At 41.9% G+C, this 23,801-nt stretch overlaps 3 protein-coding genes across 4 annotated transcripts in view; 1 reads left to right on the top strand and 2 right to left on the bottom strand.

The window, feature by feature from the left end:
• Nucleotides 1-3,236, bottom strand: part of LOC146666116 (ADP-ribosylation factor-like protein 3) — a 71,246-nt gene extending 68,010 nt beyond the window's left edge. The window contains exons 1-5 of the mRNA XM_085411304.1: nucleotides 3,118-3,236; nucleotides 1,850-1,993; nucleotides 1,622-1,738; nucleotides 1,490-1,540; nucleotides 1,091-1,276 (exon numbers count right to left, since the gene is read on the bottom strand). Of these exons, the coding sequence (XP_085267430.1) occupies nucleotides 1,091-1,276; nucleotides 1,490-1,540; nucleotides 1,622-1,738; nucleotides 1,850-1,993; nucleotides 3,118-3,120 (501 nt within the window). The 5' untranslated portion in view covers nucleotides 3,121-3,236. The remainder of the gene's footprint in view (nucleotides 1-1,090; nucleotides 1,277-1,489; nucleotides 1,541-1,621; nucleotides 1,739-1,849; nucleotides 1,994-3,117) is intronic.
• A 1,351-nt stretch (nucleotides 3,237-4,587) lies between these two features.
• wbp1 (WW domain binding protein 1) lies at nucleotides 4,588-13,975 on the top strand. The gene is made up of 4 exons (XM_085413942.1): nucleotides 4,588-4,829; nucleotides 5,916-6,018; nucleotides 7,109-7,276; nucleotides 8,248-13,975. The coding sequence occupies exons 1-4, from the start codon at nucleotides 4,767-4,769 to the stop codon at nucleotides 8,766-8,768; spliced, it is 855 nt and encodes a 284-aa protein (XP_085270068.1). The 5' UTR covers nucleotides 4,588-4,766; the 3' UTR covers nucleotides 8,769-13,975.
• A 2,784-nt stretch (nucleotides 13,976-16,759) lies between these two features.
• On the bottom strand, nucleotides 16,760-23,033 carry lman2la (lectin, mannose-binding 2-like a). 2 transcript variants are annotated; one of them, XM_085413940.1, is made up of 9 exons: nucleotides 22,832-23,033; nucleotides 22,419-22,537; nucleotides 20,000-20,117; nucleotides 19,815-19,897; nucleotides 19,678-19,710; nucleotides 19,193-19,354; nucleotides 18,967-19,081; nucleotides 18,000-18,122; nucleotides 16,760-17,917 (listed from the first exon to the last, which is right to left on the bottom strand). In XM_085413940.1, the coding sequence occupies exons 1-9, from the start codon at nucleotides 23,031-23,033 to the stop codon at nucleotides 17,775-17,777; spliced, it is 1,098 nt and encodes a 365-aa protein (XP_085270066.1). In that variant the 3' UTR covers nucleotides 16,760-17,774. The 2 variants fall into 2 exon arrangements, with proteins under 2 accessions (XP_085270066.1, XP_085270067.1); XM_085413941.1 differs by lacking the exon at nucleotides 19,678-19,710 and having other exon boundaries at nucleotides 22,832-23,032.
• Between the last annotated feature and the right edge of the window lie 768 nt (nucleotides 23,034-23,801).

The following is a 23,801-nucleotide window of genomic DNA, read 5'->3' as shown; positions in this document are numbered from 1 at the left end:
GGTCTTGGCAAGTTTATAGAGGCTTGAAATTTGGCACACACCTCCAAATGGATGAACGCTTTGTTGGCATGTGATCATTTTCATTGAATATCCCAAAATGGCTCCACAGCGCCCCCTACAAAATTTCAAAATCACAGCCCCTGCTCTGTGTTTTATGTATGAGTCTGAAACCTGGTAAGCTTATAGGAGATATCAAGATGTACAAAAAAGTCTCTTGGAGCAATATCCCAAATCCAACAGGAAGTCAGCCATTTTAAAATTAATGTGCAATTTTGGCAACATTTTCCCCTCTTTTCAGGCATCGTTCTTTGACGAACTCCTCCAAGGGATTTCATCATATTGCACTATTCTTCAGTGTGTGGAATCCAAAGACCTTTGTGTTGTTAAATTGCGAAGCTTTTTACGTTCAGGGAAACGGGGTGGTCATGGCGGCACGTAGACTCTCAATCACTCGCCAAAACGCAGTAATCTGCTGTTACTCAAAAACACAATGTCCAATCTCACCCAAAGGTCGCAGGCATAATGAGACTCGAGTTCGGAAATGTTTGTTATGCCATTTGTACATAATGGTTAGAGTGCCACCTAGTGGAACGACTAGCTAATCATGAATGAATGAGTTGAAATGTTAGCTGGTGGTTAAATGCATGAATTCCATCAATGTGACATCGATCGGAGGTGCTGGTTTTAGGTGTTGGGCGTGGCTCGACGCGCCGGGGGTGCGAGGGCCCTCATAACGCTGCTTGCAGCTTTAATTAGATTTGTATTCATTAATTATTCTGCATATTTCTATTTTATTGTGCTTCCTTTGTGTCATTTTACTCCATTGAACTGTACTGATTTTATTTTTGCTATCTAAAGGTATTATAGGTTGTGTTTAGAAATCTACCATAACGCGGTTAAATGATTCTATTTCATCGTAACGTGATTTACTTAAACAAACTTCAGTCCCTCTAGCCCGTTTTTTAAGACCAGGACAGGTAAAATAAATCCCAGCATTCCCTGACTTCCGAAAGCGGCTGCAGGCAACTATCCCAACCCTTGCTGTGTGTGCAATGTTGCGTTTGCAGACTGTGTCCGTTTCTATGTTTACCTGAATTCCCTCTGCAGTGAGCGCCGAGCAGGCCTGCACCTGCCACATGCGATCCCGTATTGTGTGCAGACGGAGACTTTCTGCCAGCTCTGACGCTGGAGCAGCTGTCATCAGGTCCTGCTTGTTGGCGAAGATTAGCAACGGCACCATGGCGAGCGTTTCCTCCTCCAGCAACTCAGCTAGCTCCTGTAACACGGTGCAGACACATACACTTGTTCTAATGGTATTTGCCAACAGAAAAACCACTGAGACGTGTTGAGAAGCAACACAACATCATACTGCCGATCATCCCTGATCAGCTTCTAATTCCAACAGCTCCTGAATGCCTTCTAACCTTCAACCTTATCAGAAGATGACTACTGTGCCTCCCTAAAATGTAAACGTATTTATGGAGCTCACCAGACTTGTTTCTTCAAACCGTTTCCTGTCTGAGCTGTCAATCACATAGATCTGCACGCAATACAGTCGTAGATATTAACAAACTGATCAGAACACAGAAAAAAAATGATATTATGAAGACTACGTATGTACCAGCACATCTGTGTTCTCAAAATAATTCCTCCAGTATGGTCGGATTTTGCGCTGACCTCCAATGTCCCAAACATTCAGCTTGAAGCCTGCGGACTGCACGCTCTTGATGTTAAAGCCCTTAAGAAAGGTATCGCAGATGCTTAATATCTGCAGCAGGAGAATTCAAAGGCTCTAAAAATGACAGGACTCTACATTTCTGTGCATGTGAGAGAGTGTGGATGTGTGTACTTGTGTGGGGGTGATGTGGCTGATGTCTTCGGCTGCCAGCTGTTTTAGCACAGTGGTCTTGCCGGCATTATCCAACCCTAACAGCAGCAAGCGTACTTCCTGCTCTGGAGCCTGCTTCAGCCGCCGAAGGATGGACAAAAGGCCCTGCAGGAGGATCAAAGCACATATTAGAGCTGATTAGTCTTAAAGGAACAGCAGCTTACGAGATGTCATAACACTGAGGAACCTGCAAGCATTTTCTTGCTTTTCCAGAGTCATGGCCTAAGTTTTATCAAATAAAGCCTGAATAAGCTGCTGGACCAAATCATTTTCAGCTTGCACCAGTTACAGTACACCACTCTGTTGGCAGAGTCTGTCACAGGAACATGACACAGTACACACAGCATGTTACACTCTCACCCAACAGCTAGAATCATCTAGAGTGTGAGGATTTAGCTGCAGTGACCTATAAATGTACCAGCCCTAAAGACCTCTTTAGCCAGCCGAGGTTAGTAAGTTACTGAGTGGCTTCTGTCCAGAGGAGGGAAATAAGGAAAGGCTTTGGCTCATGCTATTTACTTTTAAGGCAACAGTGACCCCTCACCATACAAAATCTGCTCTGAAAAGACAAAATAATACACATAGCACTTTTAAAATCCATCTTCAGAGCCACTACTTTTTTTGTAATTTGTGCATTTTATTTTTGTGTTATCATAAATTTCCCTCTCCATCTCTTTTACGTCAGCTTTACTCCCCCTATAAAGTCTGTTTTAGCTCCAATTTTGAAAAGTACTCCATATATAAATTTAGTTTTTATAAAATTATAAAAGTGTTTCTGTTTACCTTTCAACATAGTCTCCATACCTGGTTTAAACTCTTTGCCTTACAATAAGTACCTTAAGGTGATAGTTATATATAGGTAAAAATAAACTGGGTTGAAAAAGAAAGTCCAAGTCTAAATTTAAATAAACAGATATAATAAATAAATATAGTTTAATCCTGCCACTGGCAAACAAAACGTTTGAGTTATATCAACGACTGGAAGTGAAACGCGTATTAAGTTTCAGGGATAAAACGGCCAGTTTAATGACCAGTATCACATACACTGCCCTCAGTATTTGGCTAAAGGTGGCACATCATTTAACTGTATTTAGACCATTGTCACCAATGTTTACCAGGTGCCAAGAGTAATTTCAGTAATTTTGTTTTAAATATAAAACAAATCAAAATAAAGTCATTTTGCCCAACGCAAACAAAACCCGCTGCGGCCGTGAATCATTATAACTCACCATGTTTTTCTCGGGTGGTTTTGTGGCCCTCGCTCAGTGTGTGAGTGGATTAACATCTTCTCTGACCACACGTGCTTGTTGGCCTCCTGGCAGAACGACTGTCAGGCTCTGTTGCTACGGAAACGGTGACGTCAGCGTAAACGACGTGATCGCTCAGTCTTCTGGAACGCTGGGCAAGAGGGCTCCTGTGGCGCGAGGTTAAAAAATAAAAGTAGAAAATAAAAAGAACATAAATAGTTAATTTGCTTTTTTTTCTGGTTAATCACTTCAAACCTGATTTTGAGTTAACTTTCATAAAATTTTACATTATTTTATCGTTATTATTATTATTATTAGCAATAATTGTGAACCACAGACTTCAAAGATTAGAATACAAAAAAATAGCATACAAATTAAATAAATCTTCACTCACCTTTTTTTTCGCACTATGAGTTTATGCACCATTCTACATTCAATCATTAGTTATTATATGTCTTTTGTCCTGTATCCCTTCTCTTACCCTCAACTGGTTGCAGCAGATGGCTGCCCTAGATGCCTGCTGGAGGTTTCTTCCTGGTAAAAGGGAGTTTTTCCTTCCCACTGTCGCCAAATGCTCATAAGGTGTTGTATGACTGTTGGGATTTTTCTCTATTATTGTAGGCTTCTGACCTTACAGTATAAAACACCTTGAGGTGACTGTTGTTGTGATTTGGCATTATGTAAATAAAATTAAACTGAATAATTTGAGAACTTCCATTTTATCTCATCAGCCTAATATGGTAAAATGCTCTATAGTCTTTTTCACTAAAGTCAGTGCTACAAAATAAGACCAAAATAAATGGTATCAGGTCTTTGGGCAAATGTCACAAAAAGAGCAGAATAGAATATAACTTTATTCATCCCTTGGGGAGGGACCATAATTTCGTTCCAGCAGCACAAAACCAGTTCACCATAAATACAAAGAAGAAGAAGGAAAAAAAGCAGGTACAAATAATTAACTATAGAATATCAGCATCTATATCTTATTTTTGTAGGAAGATTTAAAGTGCTGAATTAAATCTATTAATTATTTAAATTAAATGTTCATTTTGGAAACTTTTTTTTAAGTCAAAGTCCTTAACAAGTTTACTTTCATGGTAAGTATGAAGGTTGTCTTTTATGAAATGAATAGGTGCTTATTCATGGTATTTCTTTTGTTAAGCTTTGCGTTAAACTTTTTTGACCTCAAAATGTTGATTGAAAAAAAAAAGTTTCAAATCCCAGTGCTTATAAATAATGAATGAGTAGCGCTGATTATCGCTGCTTGGAGGGGTCTTATCTTCTGGCTGGAGATTACTCATACATATATAAAATTTGATCAACAAAACTTTACTGTTTGTTTGAAAGAAGTCATTTTCCGCAGTGAATTTGAACCCGCATTCTGTGAAGTCATATGCTTTCTCTTGCACCGCGACGGGCTCTGTTCCGCACACACAGCGCCCCCTGGTGTCCAAGGCTGCGCACCTTTTCGCCTCAGTACCAGCGCGGTACCTCAGATTGAGAACAACAAAAACATGTCCGAGAGGTTGAACCGTTACTAGCTACAGCCGACTGCTGTCACCGCAACAAGTCGTCACTTCGACGGACTGCTATATGATTCCCGTCGTGACAACGGCCGACAACCCAGAAAGATGGCACAGAAAGCACTGGGATCCATTGTTGGTCTTCTTTGCACCGGGACCTATCTTGTGCAGGTAAGCCTCCGCTCGAGCTCGCGGGGTCGGCGGATGCTTCAAGGCGAGGCCGCTGCTCGTGGGCTGGGTGAAGGCCGCTTTCTGTCGAACCTTTTTGTCTCCTCCACAAAGGAAACTGGGCACGGCTCGCGACTGTATTGCTGGGGATGACGTCAGTTAGTAAAAGTTTTTCGATAAAATTTCGACAGTAAATTGTTTTGAGGGTTGGTGAAGCTGGGGGAGCTTGAGAGAAATATTTAATTTTGTCTGTTTCTCAGTTTGGGTCGAGGTTGTAGAGATTAACATTAGCCGCTGCTAACTGATACCCGGCAAATGGACGTATTTATTCATAGTTGTTGATTTTAGCAGCACAGACGGGGCAGCCAGCCAGCCGCAGTTTGTGCCTGGCTTCCCTTACAGAGTCGCTATTTTAAATGTTGACCAAACAAACTGAAACGATTTGAACTTTTTAAAGCTTTTAAGCAATTTGCTGTGAATATATTTGTTAAGAAATGCTTTTCGGCCTAGTTTTTGATAGCCCAATGCCATCATTTTATTACAGTTTACCATGAAAATGAAAGCGAAATTAGACATAGCCAGACGTCTTACTGTCACAAACCAACCAGCCCACCCCCGAGTTTATTTTACATTTCTGGTGTTATCTGTATTATTTTGCTGTATTGCTTTTGTAAAGGTTTCTCTTATCATAATCTTATTTCTTCATGATAAACAGTTGTTGTCTTTATAGCCTCAGCTTTTCCTTATTTCTTATCTTAAATGCTTTGAATTGGTTACACTTTGTAACGTAAAGGAAAATGATAAGTACATAACGTATATTGTTATTACTTTACTATTACCACTATATCTGCTGCTCTTACAATGGCATTCAGAATAAAGGGGGTGCATTTAAGTGGCGTGTACTTTCAAATGTCTAAATATAGGTTACACGAAGGACAGAAAACTGGCACAGAAATGTGAGTGAGTCAGGTTAAACAGAAATCCTAGAAACAGGGCATTTGCTCAAGAGTTTGCTGTACATTTTCTTGTTAACTTGTGCAATTGATTGTTGACTGAAGCCTTTGCTTTGTTTACCTTTGTGTATTTAAGGGGAAGGAGTTCTGTTTTGGGGTAAACAATGAGCAGTACCGCTGTGAGATGGGGTACTGCTGTGGTGAAACAGAATGCTGCACTTACTACTATGAACTGTGGTGTAAGTATAATTACTATTTTCTGATTATTCATTCATTTCATCATTTAATTCAGATACATAGCACCATGTGTGATATATAGATAGATAAATAGATAGATAGATAAATATATGTATGTATAATTCTTCAGACTCTGCTTAACTTTTGGAGTTGGCTTTACTTTCGCTGTTAAATGTTTTAGTTTTCATGTAGTGTTGAAATGAACCTACGTGAACTGAGAAGTAAAAGTGAAATAAACCTGTGACTGAAAAAAAAAATGTCCTGATTTATTTTAAGTGCAGAAAGACAATGTTTAATTGTTGTGGATGTTTTAGGTGTGCTTTATATCGTAAATGTGGAGATGTTTAGAATCAGGCTGTGACTTTTGTCATACTGCAGCTTTAGTGCCTGTTCTTCTAGCAGGAACCTCACCTGAAAGGTCTCTTTTGGGTCCACTGAGGAAGACAAATAGCTAGTACCTACTCAGCACGATACAACGCAACTCGGTTTCGTTCGTTTTCCATTATGATTGAGTTTTCAGACTCTGGGACCACGGTGTTGGTTTATGAGTAGCCATTTGAAACCCAGCAATTTTGCTGGGTTTCAAAAATGGCGGTTTTGATTCATCAAGTCATGCCATTTACTATCCAGCTGACATGCAGTCTGACATGCAGTCTGTTGACATCACATTTTTGGATCGATTCAGATTGCTCAGAACCCTGGCTAAAAAAGAGCCTCATACCAGTTACTACCACCTAGTGGAAAACCCTAAAGACTGAATAGAGTTGAGTTGACTAGTGAAAAAGAGTTATACCGTAAGTACTCATTTTAGGGTAGCTCCCTAAAAATATTTAGGCAAAGCTCAGCGCTAACTGGTTAAACTCAGAAAAGAGACTCTTGTCAACTCTGTTTTTTCTTCTTAGACACCACCATCAGCAGTGATGAATCTTCCACCATGTATTTGAAGCTCTTGCAAAATTATTTCCTTCACCTCTGAAGTCCTACACTGCAGGAAAATAAACAAAAAAAAACTTTAAAAAAAACTCCAAAAGGCTTATGTGCTCCACATCCCCTCATTGGAGAAGTGACTTTTGAGTTTGTCCCTTCTCACAGGGTTCTGGTTGGTATGGACCTTAATCATCATGCTGAGCTGCTGTTGTGCCTATCGACACCGGAGGGTTAAAATGCGTCTTCAGCAGGAGCAGCGCCAGCGTGAGATCAGCCTCATGGCCTACCAAGGAGCCTCCAGCTCCTTTATTTCACCTCCACCTCTCAATTTAAGTGAGTAGTTTTCCCCCTCATGCTGAACATAGTCGTCTAGGTTTCTATGGTTTTGCAACCTGATGTTGTTTGTGAACCTCTAATTCATCCTTGAGCTGATATTTAGTTATTCTCAGAGTCATGAAAATCTGACAGGCTTCATATTTGCAGCTTCTCTGGGCACTGCTCAAAGCTCTGTATTCATAGGTGGTACATTGAACTCTGCTCTCTACCACAGAGGTCCACTAATATGTCCATGGGGCAGCAGCACATCTTGGAATCTTTATCCCTAAAACACAATACTCCATGTTCTCCCCTCCTCCTAACAGATTAAGCAGCTGCCTTTTTCTCAAAGTCATGATCTTAGAATTGGAGAAGGTGATCATGGTAATCTTGTTATACAAAGCGTGTATTACATAGTTATGGTCTGAAGCTGGCCGAGCCACAGCAGAGATGCTGCTCTAATGTCAGCGATCACTGGACCTCAGCTTGAACATGATATGTCCGCTGATATCACAAATAGGAGCTGGATAAGGTGTACACTTACCAGAAGCCCACTCCAAACATGCTTGACTTTATATCAAGAATGTGAACACAACTCTAACTGTGTGCATATTTAGACAGTGACTCACTTGCACAGGGACCCTGGCAACATGTAGTGTAGTTGCTTTTCACTTCAGATAAGTGTCGGCACAATAAGAAACTATTTCTGTGTAAATTCATAGATTCGTGGGATCCACATTTATATAAGTTGAAAGCCTTAAAAAGGAGTCAGAGTGTGAATCCCAGTGTGTGCTTTCAGGGTTGTTAGTTTAGACCCAAAAGTGACTGAGAGTGAACTTTTTTCCTGTCTAATCTACAGTTTGATAGATTTGGTTTTGTAGCGAGTGTTTCCTGACAAGTTTATGATTACCAGTTAGCAGATTAAAGTTGAAGTTAGTTGATTATAATGATGGTTCAAAGCTGAAGCTTCTGTATCTGCTCACTTTCAGGATTTTGGAATGACTGCAAGCTTCCTGACTATGAAGAGGTAGTTGGCCACCCTCCGACACCTCCTCCTCCTTACTCTGAAAACCCTCCTGAGTGTATCCCTGTAGTCGTTCCACAAGTGAACCAGCCGGACGCTTCTTCTGTGCCACAACCCCTCGCCGAGGCTGAGCCGAGGGTGGACTCTCAGGCCTCCGGTTCGTCATCAGACCAGGAGGCGGTGTCGCTCCCAATCCAAGTACAGTGTGCGGCAGAGGAGAATGTAGAGGCGGCAGAGGAGGACGAGGAGCTTGTGACTCGGCGTCGGCACGTAACCGGCGACTCAGGGATTGAGGTGTGCGTTTGCCAGCTTGACGTAGACGAAGGCTCAGGGCTTGAGGAGGAAAGCGAAGAGGAGCAGCGTATGTGTAAGGTCGCCGGGAGGGACTGCTGCTCCGCCCCCCAACAGCAAACCTTAAGACAGAAGGAGCACGCCTCAGAGCTGCCTAGCCAGACTAGCACCAGCAATGGAGACCACGTGGTGTGATCCACAGCGTAACCAACCAGCCAACTGGTGCAGCTTCCACAACCACAGGGAGACCGTCTTGTGTTTTAATTCTCTAAACTAACTAACTTAGACATGACATCTAGGTGATGAAGATAATGATAAATAATCCGTAATAGCTCCAGATTAGGAAAAATTATTGTAATGTGTGGACAATTTTTTTTCTTTGCTTTTCTAATTGGGGAGCAAGCAATTATATGTTGTAGCCCCATTAGGTGTTTTTTATTTAGTACTAACCACGAGAAAGTTATTGGGTGGTTAGAAGACAGCAGTTGATTGTGAACCAGAATTGACGTCATTGTGACTGTCCTTTAGCCCTGCTGTCATATTTCAGGCCTTGGTCAAAACATCTCCAACCATCCTTCCTGTCTGACATTTCATCTCTGGTGGAGGCAATTATTCAGGAGCGTATCAACGCAGTCAGCTGCATTCCTCTCGTATCTGCCCCCCCAGCTACAACTAAGCAGAGGAAGCAGCAGCAAACATTTCGAAACTGTAGGATGAGACTGGATGAAATCAACAACAGATTATTTTTCATTTTCCCCAAAGCTCTGTGCGTGCAAGACTGCGGCCTCTGCTGTGAAATCCAGGGCACAGCTGCGTAGTGATGTCACGTCTGAGGTCATGATAACCAGCATCTGGTGTGAAGACTTTGGGACTCTCACTGGTGGAAGAGCAAAGAGTTTAGCTCATTCTTAGGATGCTGAATGGCACACGAACCCCCTTTTTAGACGACTTTCTCCTCACCCTTTGTGCAGTTTCCTCGGCCATGTCACCAACAGTCACCATGACATTTGGGATACTCAGCATTTCAGCGGTTTATGGATTGTGTACATGTAATCTCACTCTGGTTGTAGATTGCATTAAATCCATAGTAGTGATGCCACCAAACTTATTACTTAATAAAAAAGCCTTGCGGTGGCTCTGTATTGCCGTGCTCAGTACGTAGTTTGGATGTTCATATAAAAGAATGCGGTTTTCATTTCGTAGCCAGCTGTGCTTCAGTAAATGCCACAGGTGTCACTTTTAATTGCAACAAAGCTCCAAACAGGGGCTGCTGGAGTGCGTCGTAGTAGCGGTTGTAGTGCTTGGGTGTTTCAGTGCAGTAGGGAAACATTGAGATGTGTGTCTGTGTGTATATCTTTCAAAGTGCTGTGTTGCCTGGTTGAAAAGACTGAGGTGAGGTTACTATTAAAAGCACTGGTGTTTTGCATGAGGCATGGTTTATGTGTTTATATATGAGCTCATTTGTATCCTGTATTTGGGTTTCTGTCAGAAAGAAATCATCAGCTAAATCAAACATGCGGAGCTACCCGTCTGTGGCGACCCCCTTGTGAATAAGGGGATGGCCGAAAGTAGCGTTTTAGAATTTTCTAGTACTTGTGCTACTTGCTTTGCTTATTATTTTGTTGCAGTAATAATGACTGCACAGGTTTGAGCCCCGATGTTGGGGGAAAGAAAGGGACTGAGGTTTAACATTAACTGTCTGGATCTAATATTTTTGTGTTGTTTTGACCGTGTGAGCCATGTCGTGCTGATAGCTTGTTAGCTCAGGCTGTCTTGGCTCTCTATCTGGCCCCTGTAACTCTTGGCAGTGTGAGGGGATTTGCAGTGGTATTTTCCATTGGCAACAGAGAGCCCGGTGCATTAGCAGGTTGAGATGGATGCAGGCTGTCCTCTGCAGTCAATTCGGTGTTGGTACAACAGCCAACTCTATTGTGACTGACTACATGCTGCTTGCGCCGCACACCGTGCAGTTTGTGTTTAGAACATAGCCAGTCAAACCGGTTGTAGTCAGATTTAGAAATTCTTGTCTTTGCAAGATGAGCAGTAACTGATAAGTTAGTAAATATTTCATTGAGAGTTTATTTTGGAACAACAGTGAATAACTTTTTGTCTGCTCTGATAGCACATGTCCAAACGGACACAGTGTAGAGACTCAGGTCAGTCAGTCTGCTTCACACATGCACTCACCAAGTCCTGCTTCCATTTGGCCTTTATCACCAGTTAACATCGCGGTGCAGTACTCTCTGTTCTAGATGATTTCACCAAGGGTAACAATAGTTCACATGCACTCTGTCTGTCTGATGTTGCTTCACAATCTTCACATGTGTTTTGATTTTTCCTTTAAATACCATAGAGTTAGAAGACATTTCCATCTGGCAAAGCGGGGAACAAAGGCTAGCATTTCAAGCTTGCTGGTTATATTTATGCGGCTTCTTTATTTTCAGTGCTGAATGAACTCTGACAAGGACACATTTGAACTGAACTTTGTTGGCCCTGTTAGCAGAACACAACACTTGAGTTCTGTGCACAAATATGTAATTTTAGGCAGCTCTGTGGCTCATGAATCAGTTTTGTTATTTCCCCCCAGCTAGCAGCAGCATGTTCTGGTTGTGGCTGTGCATGCTAAAAAAAACGAAAACAAGTGGGCCACTGCGTCAGGCGTTTGAGAGCAGAATGAAAATATGTGAATGCACAGCTGCCTGAAATTTCATATTCATTTAAACGGGCGTCTTTAAACTTGCTGCGATGGCGTTATACAAGATTAGTTAGAGGTTCGCAGTCCGTGTGCTGTGCGGTCGAGCCGGTGCTTTAACATGAAGCCATACTAACACGACAGCGACCTTATCAGAGGAGCAGTCACACTGTGAGCATGGCTGCACACTCATTAGCATAAATGATAATAGACATTTTGTTTGCCAACACACCTCGAGCTGCCTTGGTGCATTTATACAGAGCAAATGTGATGATTAAGGAGCTGCACAGTAAAATATAAATTATAACCTCTCTGTGCGGAAGCAGATGTGATACTGCCTTATTAAAGTAGACTAATAGTCAGGGTTTTTTTTCCTGTGGTAACATTTGTTTTTGAAGCATGGTTGCTGTAGCTAGAATATACATTTCTGAGAAAAGTGTGCTTGTGTCTTAGAAAAGGATGTGGTGGGTAAACATTAAAAAGCCACAAGATTTGAACTGTTCTGTACAGCGTTGTTACTGGAGGGGCGGTTGTAGTGACTTTAAAATCTGTGTGTAGTTAGCTGTGGCACTGACGGAGTATGTTCAGACCATGTAGTTTGTGCTCAGTCTGTTTTAGCTTTTTTTTTCTCCTCTCTTTGAGGTGGCTGTTGGTTTATTTAGTGAAATATACTTAGTTGAAAGCATGAGAAGAGTAGAAAATGTCCTCGTTCTTGTTTTCTATGGCTTGTTTTCCATATGAAGGACAAAAACTGACTCCAGAAGAGTTTTTTTGTTTGTTGCTAAGGTGGCTCTTTTCTTATTTGTATACATATTTAGGGTAATAACAGAGCAGGGCAGGTGGGTGGTGGGGGGTGGGGAATGAATAAGGGAATAGGGGTTTCTTCTGTGCAGGAGTGAACTGGAGGTTCATGGTTTTCCCCCATTGCCAAACAACTGCTATGCCTCCCTGGTTTTCACATGTTTACTGAGAGTAAGGGCTATATTGGTCAAGTCCACCCATTTCATCGAGCAATTCATCTGTTCTGCGTTGTTCTTTAAAAGCCACAGATGCCGAGATCCGCTACCTGAAAGCGGTCAGAAGCGAGTCGCGTGATCACCGTTTGGACTTGGCTGTCTCGTGATGTTGCGGTGGAGCTCGTATTTATCTAATAGCTGATTGTATACGACCACATATGTTTGTTTTATAGGCTTTAACTTTGCCTTCTTGTTTTGTCGACCTCAACAGAGATCCGTGATGCAGCGTAACCGACCGATCCCCACCCTCCCCACACACACTCCTCCGCCCCCCCAAAGCAGTGGCATGTTTTGCTCCGTCGGCCGTTTATGGGCTGCAACTCCACCAACCTCCACCAGGCTGCGTCTCGATAACAGAAAGTGTAGCCAACACTGTAGCTGCTCGTTTTATTCTCAGCTGCACTGCTCCTCAGCTTATCGACAGAGTAAACGTACCAAAGCCTTCACCATCCTCGCGCTTCACGGCTCATCACTGTTTCGTACTCTCAGGGTTACCTCTAGCGAGCAGCGCTGTAGTTTGAAATCGACACATTTTTCACCCACGAGTCTCATAAAGCCAAAGCAACTGTTTCGCTTTTATTACTGTCTTGATATTTCTTGTCTGCATCACGTATCTCTGTGAAACATACTGATCTAGGCTATGCAAAAACATGAACTTACTGTTATATGCTGCGACCCCTCCGCTCCTGTTTTACAGTCTCTCTGTCGTTTTGTTTGTGGGCACCAGTACAAGCAATATAACTCTCAGTACTTGTGGCACTGCACTATACTGTAATCTACTTCGGTTGGTCTGTGTTTTATCTATTTGTTTAAGAAAAACTGTTTAAAAAGAAAGAAAAATACTTGTAATGCTACTACAGTGATGTGGGGAGTGTCTATTGAGGGGCTTGAGTTAAAATGCCATTCTAGTTTTTAAATATATATATATATATGAATATATACACCATTTCCCCTCTTATTGTTTTGGCTTTTTCTCTCTGCTTCCTTCAACCACTAACATTTCTGCTACAAACTTATGGATAAAACACGTTTAGTTGAGTATGCTGAAAGAGTTGATTATATTATTATTATTATTATTTAGTCTGTTTGACACTTTTCTGTTCCTCAACTTTTTATTCTCCATCTTCATGAAATTACAGGCTAAATATGTAAACATTGCCTTTAATCCCCAGTTAATACAGAACCACAGTTTTTTATCTATATCATACACATGAAAGACCTCAACATGGAACACAGTCAGCGTGGATCAGACCAGCCATTATTAGTAATACTTTGCTGAGCCCTCAACACTGTACTGAAAACATTTCAGTGTGATTGTGTCCATCAAACCTGTGAACTGTACTATTTTTTTTTTCTCAAACATAGATTATACCAAACAGATGAGAGGCACATGTCTTTGAGCTGTGTCATTTGTCTTTTCTGTTTTGTTTTGTTTTTTTTGCCAAAATGGGAATCATCCACTTTTGAGAGGGAAGGCATCTATTTAAAAAAAAAAGCAACTTGACTCTTTCTACATTGTTTTCCTAATAACTTAAAAAGAAAAGAAAAAAAAGCCAAAATAAGTAACATAGAAAAACAATAAGCACTGACTGACAGACAAAAAATGCTTTGGTTTTGTAAGAAGTCTGCTGTGTACTCTTTGGGTCATCATTTGTATTTTATTTTTTTAATAAAACAAACATTGGCGCACTGCTGATCGACTTTGAGTTTGTCCTTTTTGCAGAATCCCTTTTTCCTCAGGATCAAACAAACCTGAAAGGCTACAAAAGGTTCCCCGTCCCCTCTTGTACCCACATATTAATTTGGAGGATGATCACATGGTTGAGTTAATGCACCTCAGGCATTCAGTCTAAATTATTGATGGGTGTCATTTAGCTGTTAGGGTAACGCACAGCCAGCCTCAAACACTGTGAAACAGGGTTTAGCTGGCACACTTGTGACTCTTTAAAGTTAAAATAGTCAAACGAGTACCAACTGAAAGCTTTAACGATATATAAAGCTCATATTCACACATGATTGCTGAAATTATTGTAATCATGATTAAAGTCTGTTCCCAACCACAGGGTCGGCACACTGAAAATGCAAAAGTTACATATTTAATTCATACCACAGAACAGGCAAGTATTCAACACAGTTTATGCATATTTTAACCAAATCATTTGTATAAGGGTGGTGTGAGTGTGTGTGTATGCTCTTCCTGTCTGATCCTCTGGCTGTATTTGCTTAGTGTATTGAATGGTATATTGAAGTCCTCATTTGCATGCCTGTCTGTAGCATAAACTGTGCTGGTGTCTGTCCTGTTGCCATTTTTCTTCAGTCATTTATTTCCATTTTGACACCTTCAAGATCATTTTAAATGTTTCACAAAGTTTCTAAATGCTGAATTATATGTTCATGAATGAAACTGATTCATTGAAATGAATTCAGTTCACAAATTTGCAACCAAATTGACATCCCGGCATGTGCCAACAAACCCCAGTCACATTAAGGCATCAGACCTCCCCACTGATGTTATGATGTTCTATCATTTAGAACAGACTTTGAAATTATATATTAAATTATAGCTGAATCACTATGAATTAAAGCCAATACAGTTTCTATACCAGAGCTCTGAATTGGAAAGTAACCCATACCGTAGCAACTTGCCCTTCAAGTTTTTTGCATTGATCGGTGTCATGAGGAGGAATAAACTTAAACAGACATAAACTTTGACCCATCTCAGCGTCCTGGTGGTGTATAGCTCTATAGAGAAGGCAGATTGTAGCCAGTCACCTTTTTGGCAAAACTGATAACACGCTGCAGCCTTCCTTAGTCCCTGGCGTTTGTAGTGCATCTTCTGCTGTGCATTCTTGATGAGGAAGCTGATTTTTAGCTCCTGATTTAAATTCTGGCAGATGGTGGTTCCCAGGAAGTGGAAAGATTTCACTGTCAACTGGGCAGCGATATAGAGAGATGAAGTCTGTAGGCACTGGTAGTAATCCACAATCACCTCCACTGTTTTGACAGCACTAAGCTCCAGGTTGTTGTATTTACAACAGATCACCATATTAAGCCTTAAGGGGAACCAGTGCTGACAGACGGAGAGCCCATCATATGTCTGGCAGTTTCACATGCTTCTGCCTCCTGTCAGGCAGGAAGTCAGCGATGCAGCTGCAGGAACATTCAACTGGGACGGCTTGTCCTGCATGATGGTGTCCATGAAGTAACCTGGAAAGAGTTCCTGTAAAGTTCAGGTGCTGGAGAATAAAGTGCAGTGCCATGTTAACTGCATACTCATGGAGATCATCTACCAGCACGCTGGCTTTATAGGCAAACTACAGGGGGTCTGAGATGGGGTCAGGGAGATATGACAGCAAAAGGTCTGTAGTCATTAAGGTTTATGATCCTTGATTTTTAGATACCTGGAGAATATTGGTGTGTAAAGAAACCCTCCTACAGTCAGAAATAAAATAGAAAAAAAGGAAAAATGGGTTTTCTGTGCCCCAGCTACAGACATGTGTAAATAGTACGGTAAAAGGATGGGCTCTTTTATAGTGCTTTTTTACTCGAGCACTCCAAGCACTTTATACAACTTGCCTCATTCACATAAGAACTTTTTCTAGACCTAAGAGCTTTCTATCTAACATTCACACTTGATGACACACTCCACCTCCTGAGCCACCCCAAGCTTACCGCACCTGGTACTCCTAGGCAGTCTCCCATCAAAGTACAAACCAGGCCTAAATCTGGTTGGGGAGGTACAGCGAGTCATCTGCTAACACTGGAAAATTGTGCCGCGTCCCAAAGTATCCTTGGGTATCCTGCTATCTGATGCATCCATTGGAGTGTGAATGTTAGAAAGCTCTTAGAAAGCACTATACAAGAACCACTTCATTTATCATTTAGCTTCTGAGATTGGGCGTGTTCAGGGTGGCATAGCCGTAAACAATGACAATAGTAGGGCTCTATTCATAAATGTGTAAAAACCTTAAAATGCAGTGAGCCATAGTAACAGTGCTCACTACCCTCCATGACATTAAATACATCAAACAGTTCAGGACACAGAAGCAAGATAAAAACTCCTAAATTTATTGTAAATCCTAAGTCACTGACTGCATACATGAGGCACAGTTTCATAAAAAAACATTTAAAAAACATAAATAAGGTAGTGCGGTGGATAAAGTGGTTACAGCAGCGGTCCTCAACCCCCGGGCCTCGGAGTCGTTTGGTACCGGGCCGCGAGAGTTGAGGCTCAGGTGTGAAATGTATGGTTTTCAGGGTTTTTATCGGTTTTCAGCGTTATTTTGTTATTGTTTTTATCGTTAACTCGGTTTTCCTGGGTCTTTTCACGTGTGTTATGAATAAATCTTTTTTTCGGTACCGGTACTAGTTTTATTTTGTTGTATTTATCCGCGACACCTTAAAGGCCGGTCCGTGAAAATATTCTCGGGCATAAACCGGTCCGTGGCGCAAAAAAGGTTGGGGACCGCTGGGTTACAGAAACAAATGAAGTTTCCAAAGACTGCACAATAAATAAAAAGCACCACCTAAGAGATATGATGACGTGTGGTGTAAATGAGAGGGTGGAGTCAGGAAGGGTGTGACGTGCTAAATAGAAAAAGAAAAGTGGCTGAAAGAACCATCTTCTTATAAAAGAAAACAAACATAAAATAGCAGTAGTGAAAATAAAAAAACATTTTTTTAAATGCGCACACAGACTAGGGTAAAGGTATGAAATATAAATAAACGTTGTGACAAAGCAACTGACTTAAATTGATAATTTCCCTGAAACACACCGATCGCTGCCATTGACACATGCTATGTGTAGATAGAACGGCTAAAAGCTCACACATGATGTTAACAAAGCAGATCACAGACTAACCCACACAAACGCCATGCATGCTAAAACAACAATAAGAATAAAGAGCACATAATACAGCACAGTATAAACTGAGAGGCTTTTCTAATGCAAAGAAGCGGATCAGTGGCTTTTGCTAATTTGGTTAGCGCCTTGTACTGCAGGTAGTTAATGGACTTGCAAGCAGGAACACATCAGCTTACTTAAGTAGATTTCTTAAAGCTGCAAAATCAACATCAGTGATGTGAAAACCAGTGAAAAAAATATCCTCCAAATCCAGCAAACAGTACCAAAACACAAAAAAATAGCTGCTCATGAGAAGTCAGTGACGGTGCCGCACATCTGCTTTGTATCAGGTACAGAGGTGGAGATGGTAAGGCCGAGTTGGTGCGCGTCAACGGGGGGGGCGACGACAAAGTGTGAATTGAGAGCCTCCTATTGGTTCATGGCTACTGATGGCAAAGTTGTAGTATGGCTTTTTGTGTAGCAGGGAATACATCCACTCCACTTCCTGTCAAACTGAGTTGTCCTCGGGATTTAAAAAAAACTAAACAAAAACAAACCAGTGCCAGCTGACAGCAGCGTCTCACTTTCAGTGCAGTTGTGTCCGCGGACCACGATAGCTTTTACAATCGCTGTCTGCTTTGTTGTTGTCCTCAGTAGAAGCGCTTGCGTCTGTTCTCGTTCCAGTGGCTGTACACCACCAGGCCGATAACGATGAGGAAGATGCACCCCAGCATGGAGAAGAGCACGGTGAAGAAAATGGCTATTCCGCTCATCCCCTCATCACTCTGACCCACTGAAAGAGAGCACAGCAGTGAGCGAAAAGCACACCCTCTGATGGAAACTCCACTAAGTGATGCGTGACTGTGTTATCTCACATCTGATGAGCTCCATGTTGTCTACACTGGGTATGGTTATTACGTCTTCTTCCTCCTCTTCTTCCTTTTTGCTCCGCAGCACCGTCAGTTGGTAGAGTTTCATAGAAATTATATCATGGTTATCTATTAAGTAAGAATCAGCAAATGGAAATGTGAAAAAGTTAAACAGAAACCCAGAGATTAGAAGCTAATATGGAGTTCTAGGAATCTTCTTGCACTATAATTCAGCTCAAGTGAAGCTGGCGTTGTGAATCGATGGTGAGATCATTATTTTCACGACTAAACTGCTGACTTAAAGGTTAAAATCCCAGCTCGCAGCGCTAAATATTCACAGCCCTGAGGCCATAATTTAGAGTTTTAATATCTGAGTAGAGTGTCCTGTTACACAAGGCCAGATAACGACAATAAACAGCATCTAGTTTCTTTTTTCTTCATATTTTTACGTTTCCTAATCTCATTTTTACTACAGTTTTACAAAATATACTCTTGTCTGCATGATGGTGGCGTGAGAACTGACAGGTCTGCTACTTGGTGTTAGACTGTGATGATCAAATGTTTCCCTAATTCTTTGCAGAAGTGGATTTTCACATTTAAACTTCTTCTTTTTCCAGCTGCTCCCTTTATAGTTCACCACAGCAGATCTGTCTCCATCTCTACCATCCTCTCCTCACACACCAACCCTCTGCATGTCGGCCTTCACTGCATCCGTTAACCTCCTCTGTGGTGTCTGTTTTTTTGTGTTTCCGTCTCTTTTTTGAATCCATTATTCTCAGAGTGTTCACTGAGTTTTTTCTGTCTGTCTCTCCCTATGTTTTTCCTTTATTAAATAAAGGCTCGATTTCACTTCATTCCATTGTTTCTGCGTCTTGCAGTTGGCTCAACGCCACACATGACCTCTAAAGCACACAACAACAGTTTTAAAAGATAAAGCTAAAACCAGCCATTGCATTACTCTGCACTTGTTTACCTGAGAGATCTCCAGTGATTGCTGAAGCGCCAAAATAATAGCCTTGTGGCAACCGCACGCCAGGTAGGTCCAGGCAGTCCCTCCATTCATGCTGCCCGTCGATATCTATCATCACCTGGGCGACACATTTCCATTTACTTCTAAGGTTCACCACTTAGAATGAACTTATATGATACAAGCTGCTTTTTCCTGCACGCCAAAATGATTTAAAGGCTGTGTCTCTCACCGTGAGCCTGCGGCGGACGTATCGGATGAAGAGGAAGCTATCGTGCTTGAGGTTGCGCACCATGGCGTTGCAGCCACCCAGCTCTGTGGGCCGGCCATCCCGCTCGTGGTCGTAGCTGATGGTGCCATTCCCCACCATTGCCAGGACGAAGGGGAAGATCCTCTTGTGGTCACAGGAGGAAAAGCAGAGAGGGAACAGGGCATTTTAGCAAGAGTGAATCCACATTAGTATGACTACAGTGACAGCAGCAAGCTGGGAAAAAGAAAAAGGGCTAAAGGAGAAGAAAAAATAATAAAATGGAGAACAATTAGGACATGCAGGCTCACTTCCTATTATGTGATTGTTTTGTGTAATTTCATAACATTTTATTAAGTATGACCCAGCTGTAACCACAAACAAACCACGGGGGGAGGGGAGAAAAAGGGTTAAACGAGAGTGGAGGCCGGATCATAGGGAGAGGGTCAGATGTTAAAAACACTGGTTACCTGTGTGCGAGGAGTGTATCTCTTCTTCTGCGCCTGTATCCAATTGTGTGCACAAAAGAAGATTAATACAGCCCCTTTTACATAAACTGTTAATCCCACAGTGCACCCACACAGTAATCAGAACCACAGCAGCGCACCTCTATGTGTTTCTCCTCATTGGGGTATGTGTCCACAAAAACGCCCAAGCCGGTGAAGTTGTCCTTATTTCCAAAAACAGGCCCTGGAAAAGGATTTAAAGACAGTGCTGGTAACATATAAACACTAGTTCTTGTAGTTTATTTAGCACCATGGTTGGGTTTAAATTACATCCTGTAGTGCTTACCTTTCTGCATGCGTTCCTTCGTGTACCAAATGGCCAACCCGTCACCGTTCAGGTTCTTCTTTCCTTGCCCGTGAATTTTAAAGTGCACCTGCACCTCCCAGTCCTTCAGATGGCAGGGCTAAAACACAACAAGTCCAATAAGCTACAGAAGTATAAGTTAAAAGTCTTTGGTAGGCCTAGTACTGTTCCACAGTCTGGTTTCCTTTTGAGTAAATAATGTTTCACTGCCTGCTACATTTGATATAGAGCTTTATTAGGTGTAGGTGAGGTGACTGCATGGACAACACTTAAGGATGGGTTGAGGTCAAGCTAAGAGGAAAGGAAAATAGAAGCAGACTTCATCATTTTAGCGAGTCTACTAAGATTGAGGTAGCTGCATGAGGTTTTTAACCCAACCACAGTCACAAGCAGCAGACGGTGAGGATGTTTGTTTACCAGTGTGAGATAAAATCAGCAAGGTTAAAGTAAAGATGATAGTGGGCAAGCAGTCAAGCTTCTTACTGTAATGAACCACATCTAACCAATTCTTAAAACCAAATATTACCATCATATTGTGACTGAGCATAACAATGTCAAAAGCCCATTTTTTAAAGTCAAAACAGTTCCAGAACAAAACAACTTAAACTGAAAACGTAGTAAAGCCTCGCTCACTGAAGACAGGCTGTGGTTATCAGCCAGTTCGTGTCAGTGTACAGCAGCTCTTATCACGACCACACAGTCATTGCATGCATTTGTACAATAACTATAGGTCTAAACCTTCAATGTTTCTTGCAGCAACTACTGAAAGTGGAAGAAACATTTGTGCTTTACTATGGAGCAGGGGTGTGAAACATAAGGCCCACGGGTCAGAATTGGCCCAGCAATGACTCCAATCTGGCCCACTCTTTGGAAAATGTAAAGGAGGGCATACATTTAACTGTATTTTCGTAAATTTTACAGCTGATGAAAACTGCACCCAAAGTCTTTCATACTACACACAAGTAAGAGAAAAACAATTAAACAACAGAATAGACAACAGAAATTTATGTTTTTACAATGTCTTCACAATAAAATAATAATAGTAATACGTGAGAGCGGATGTTGAAATTACACTTCTTTTTCTTATAGCGAGATATAGCGATTTTTACTAGTCCGGCCCACTTAAGATCACAGTGCACTGTAGGTGGCCTCTGGTGTAAAATGAGTTTGACATCCCTGCTTTAGACAAATCTAGCAAAACATTTTCATGACTGGGTACTTTTGGATGCTCCCTTACTTCACCACAAAGTATGGATCTGCATATTGGCATGACAGTATGACAATCATTAGCTCTCACACATCTCTCATTTCTAACCCTAGTATATCTTGCTTATTTACCATGTAGTAATAATCAGGATTTACTGCAGGGCTGGGGTGTTAGCCTGCGTTGCTGTAGCTAAGTAAACCTTATAAACAGGAAACAGAGTGCACGAGTCTGTTTAACTTCATCAGGCAACACAGTGGAAATTACCCTGCAGGATTTCAAACTAACCCTCACCTCTCCATCTGCAGCTTGTGTCTCTGGCTCTTACTGTAAATGTAAATACAGAGGTAGCTCTACTCTTTTTTATTTGAACCTGCTGTTACAAGTACAGCTGAAACGACACAATATATTGCCAAAGGTATTGGGTCGTCTGTCTTCACACACATATGAACTTGGGTGACATCCCATTTTTAATCCATAGGGGTTTAATATGATTTCGGCCCAGCTGTTGCAGCTTTAACAGCCTTTACTCTTCTGTGAAGGTTTTCTACAAGGTTTAGGAGTGTTTATGAGAATTTCTGGTCATTCGTCCAGAAGCTCATTTGTGAGCTCAGACACTGATTTTTGCACAAGAAGGCCTGGCTCACAGTTCCCCCTCTAATTCACCCCAAAGGTCATCTACTGGGTTGAGGTCAGGACTCTGCGCAGGCCAGTCAAGTTCATCCAGACCACACTCGTTCGTCTTCATGGACCTCGCTTTATCCACTGGTGTGCAGTCACGTTCCCACAAAGCTGGGAGCATGATATAGTTCAAAATGGATTGGTATGATGAAGCATTAAGAGTTCCTTTCACTGGAAATAACTCCTGAAAAACAACCCCACACCATAATCGCCCCTCCACCAACCTTTATACCTGGCCCAATACAGTCCGACAATCACCGTTCTCCTGGAAACAGCCAAACCCAGAATCGGATTACCATCGGATTACCAGACTCCACTGTTCTGGAGTCCAGTGGCAGCGTGCTTTACACCACTGCATCCGACACTTAGCATCGAGTTAGATGATGAAAAGTGATTGTAACTTTTTTTTAAGCACCTAAAGCAGTTAAGTCAAGGAAATAACTCAGTCACCAGACTTGCTGCTCATGCAGTATACTGGGAGTATGCAAACGTGTACACAGTGCAGCCTTTACTCACAATGCGGCTCCATATCGCCCCCTGTCTGCTCTGCATGTCAGGTGTCAGGCGCACCTGCTCGGTGGTTACCATGGCATCGCCCATCAGCTCCCAGTGGGAGGAGCTTGAGGAGCCCACACCTGGTAAAACAATCAGCACCCATTATAATGACAGCAAAACACAGCTCACTGAGCCTGAGATCAAAGTGCTTTGTCAGTGAGTGGGAGGGGGACACGCGCATGAAAGATAAGAAAGCACAAAATATATACCGAGTATGTCACTATGACAATGCCACTAGACGAGTTGCGTGAGAAATAGAGTGATTTCATCTCAGAAAAGCGGCTAGTGCGTGCACGAGTTCATGAGTGAGTACATTATTCTGGAAATATCTGTCCTCGCCCCTCAGCCCGCGCCCCCTCCTGTACCACAGGTACCTTGGTAAGGCTTGGAAAGGGAATGCTCCCGCTTCAGGAACTCCTCCATTTCGTGGTCATCGTCGGCAAAACACAGGCTTAGAGTAACAACCAGAAAAGCGATTGTCCAGCGAAATTTCAAAGGCATTTTCTTCCCTTTGCATGTAAAACCGAGCAGTAATTTGGAGCCACTGTAGAGACTGCTGCTGCTGGCGGCGGCCATCGTTGCTCTAAACCCAGCCCACTGAACCGTCACCTTCACTCCCATTGGTCCGCTGGGTTGCATGGCTCGTGACCATTGCTCGGTTTAGCTGTCAATCAAAAGAAATGGTTTTGACACGCTATAGGACTATACAGTTGTTTTAAATAATTAACGGGATCGTATACTGTGGAAATATTATTCTGATCGTCACATTTAAGCTTCAAAGACTTCACTTCACAAGACTTCACAGCATTCGGAGACCTTTATGCATTAAAGTGCTTACTTTGTGCATTATTTGACTGTAGAAATATATTTATTCATATTAGAAAAGGCCGAAAGCAAATCTGGATGAATTAGACAGCTCAACAAACACTGGAATATAATCCAGTGACGCTCTCTGGCAAACAATAACATTTCAGACTTCACCCAACATTATTACTGCCAATTCCCCACCCATACTGACAGATCTACTCTTCGGACCTGTTTTGTGTGTATCTGCTTCTGGTTGTGTTGGCCTGTCTCATATCAGGTTGCTTTTGTGTATTTTTATTTATTTATTTATTTTTTGCATGTGTCACTTGTTTACATGACTGATGGCACTCGCTCGTGTGTGTGGCTCAGATGTGTTTCACACCCCTGTCCATATTCAAACCTCTCTGCACTTTTCATAGCGGCTTTGTCATTTCAGATCACGCACTGGTTTATGAAGATGCCAAGTTGCACACTGTAGCAGGTTAGGAGCAGGGATACATAAATAATTGCATCAAAAATGAAGTATTAATGGATTTC

This window comes from Rhamphochromis longiceps, linkage group LG7 (assembly GCF_057381845.1).
Source record: "Rhamphochromis longiceps isolate RC_006_pf linkage group LG7, R_longiceps_female_GT1.1, whole genome shotgun sequence".
Lineage (NCBI taxonomy): Eukaryota > Metazoa > Chordata > Actinopteri > Cichliformes > Cichlidae > Rhamphochromis > Rhamphochromis longiceps.
The sequence above is the reverse complement of the archived record's forward strand: the minus strand, read 5'-3'. Positions and strand labels throughout refer to the sequence as shown.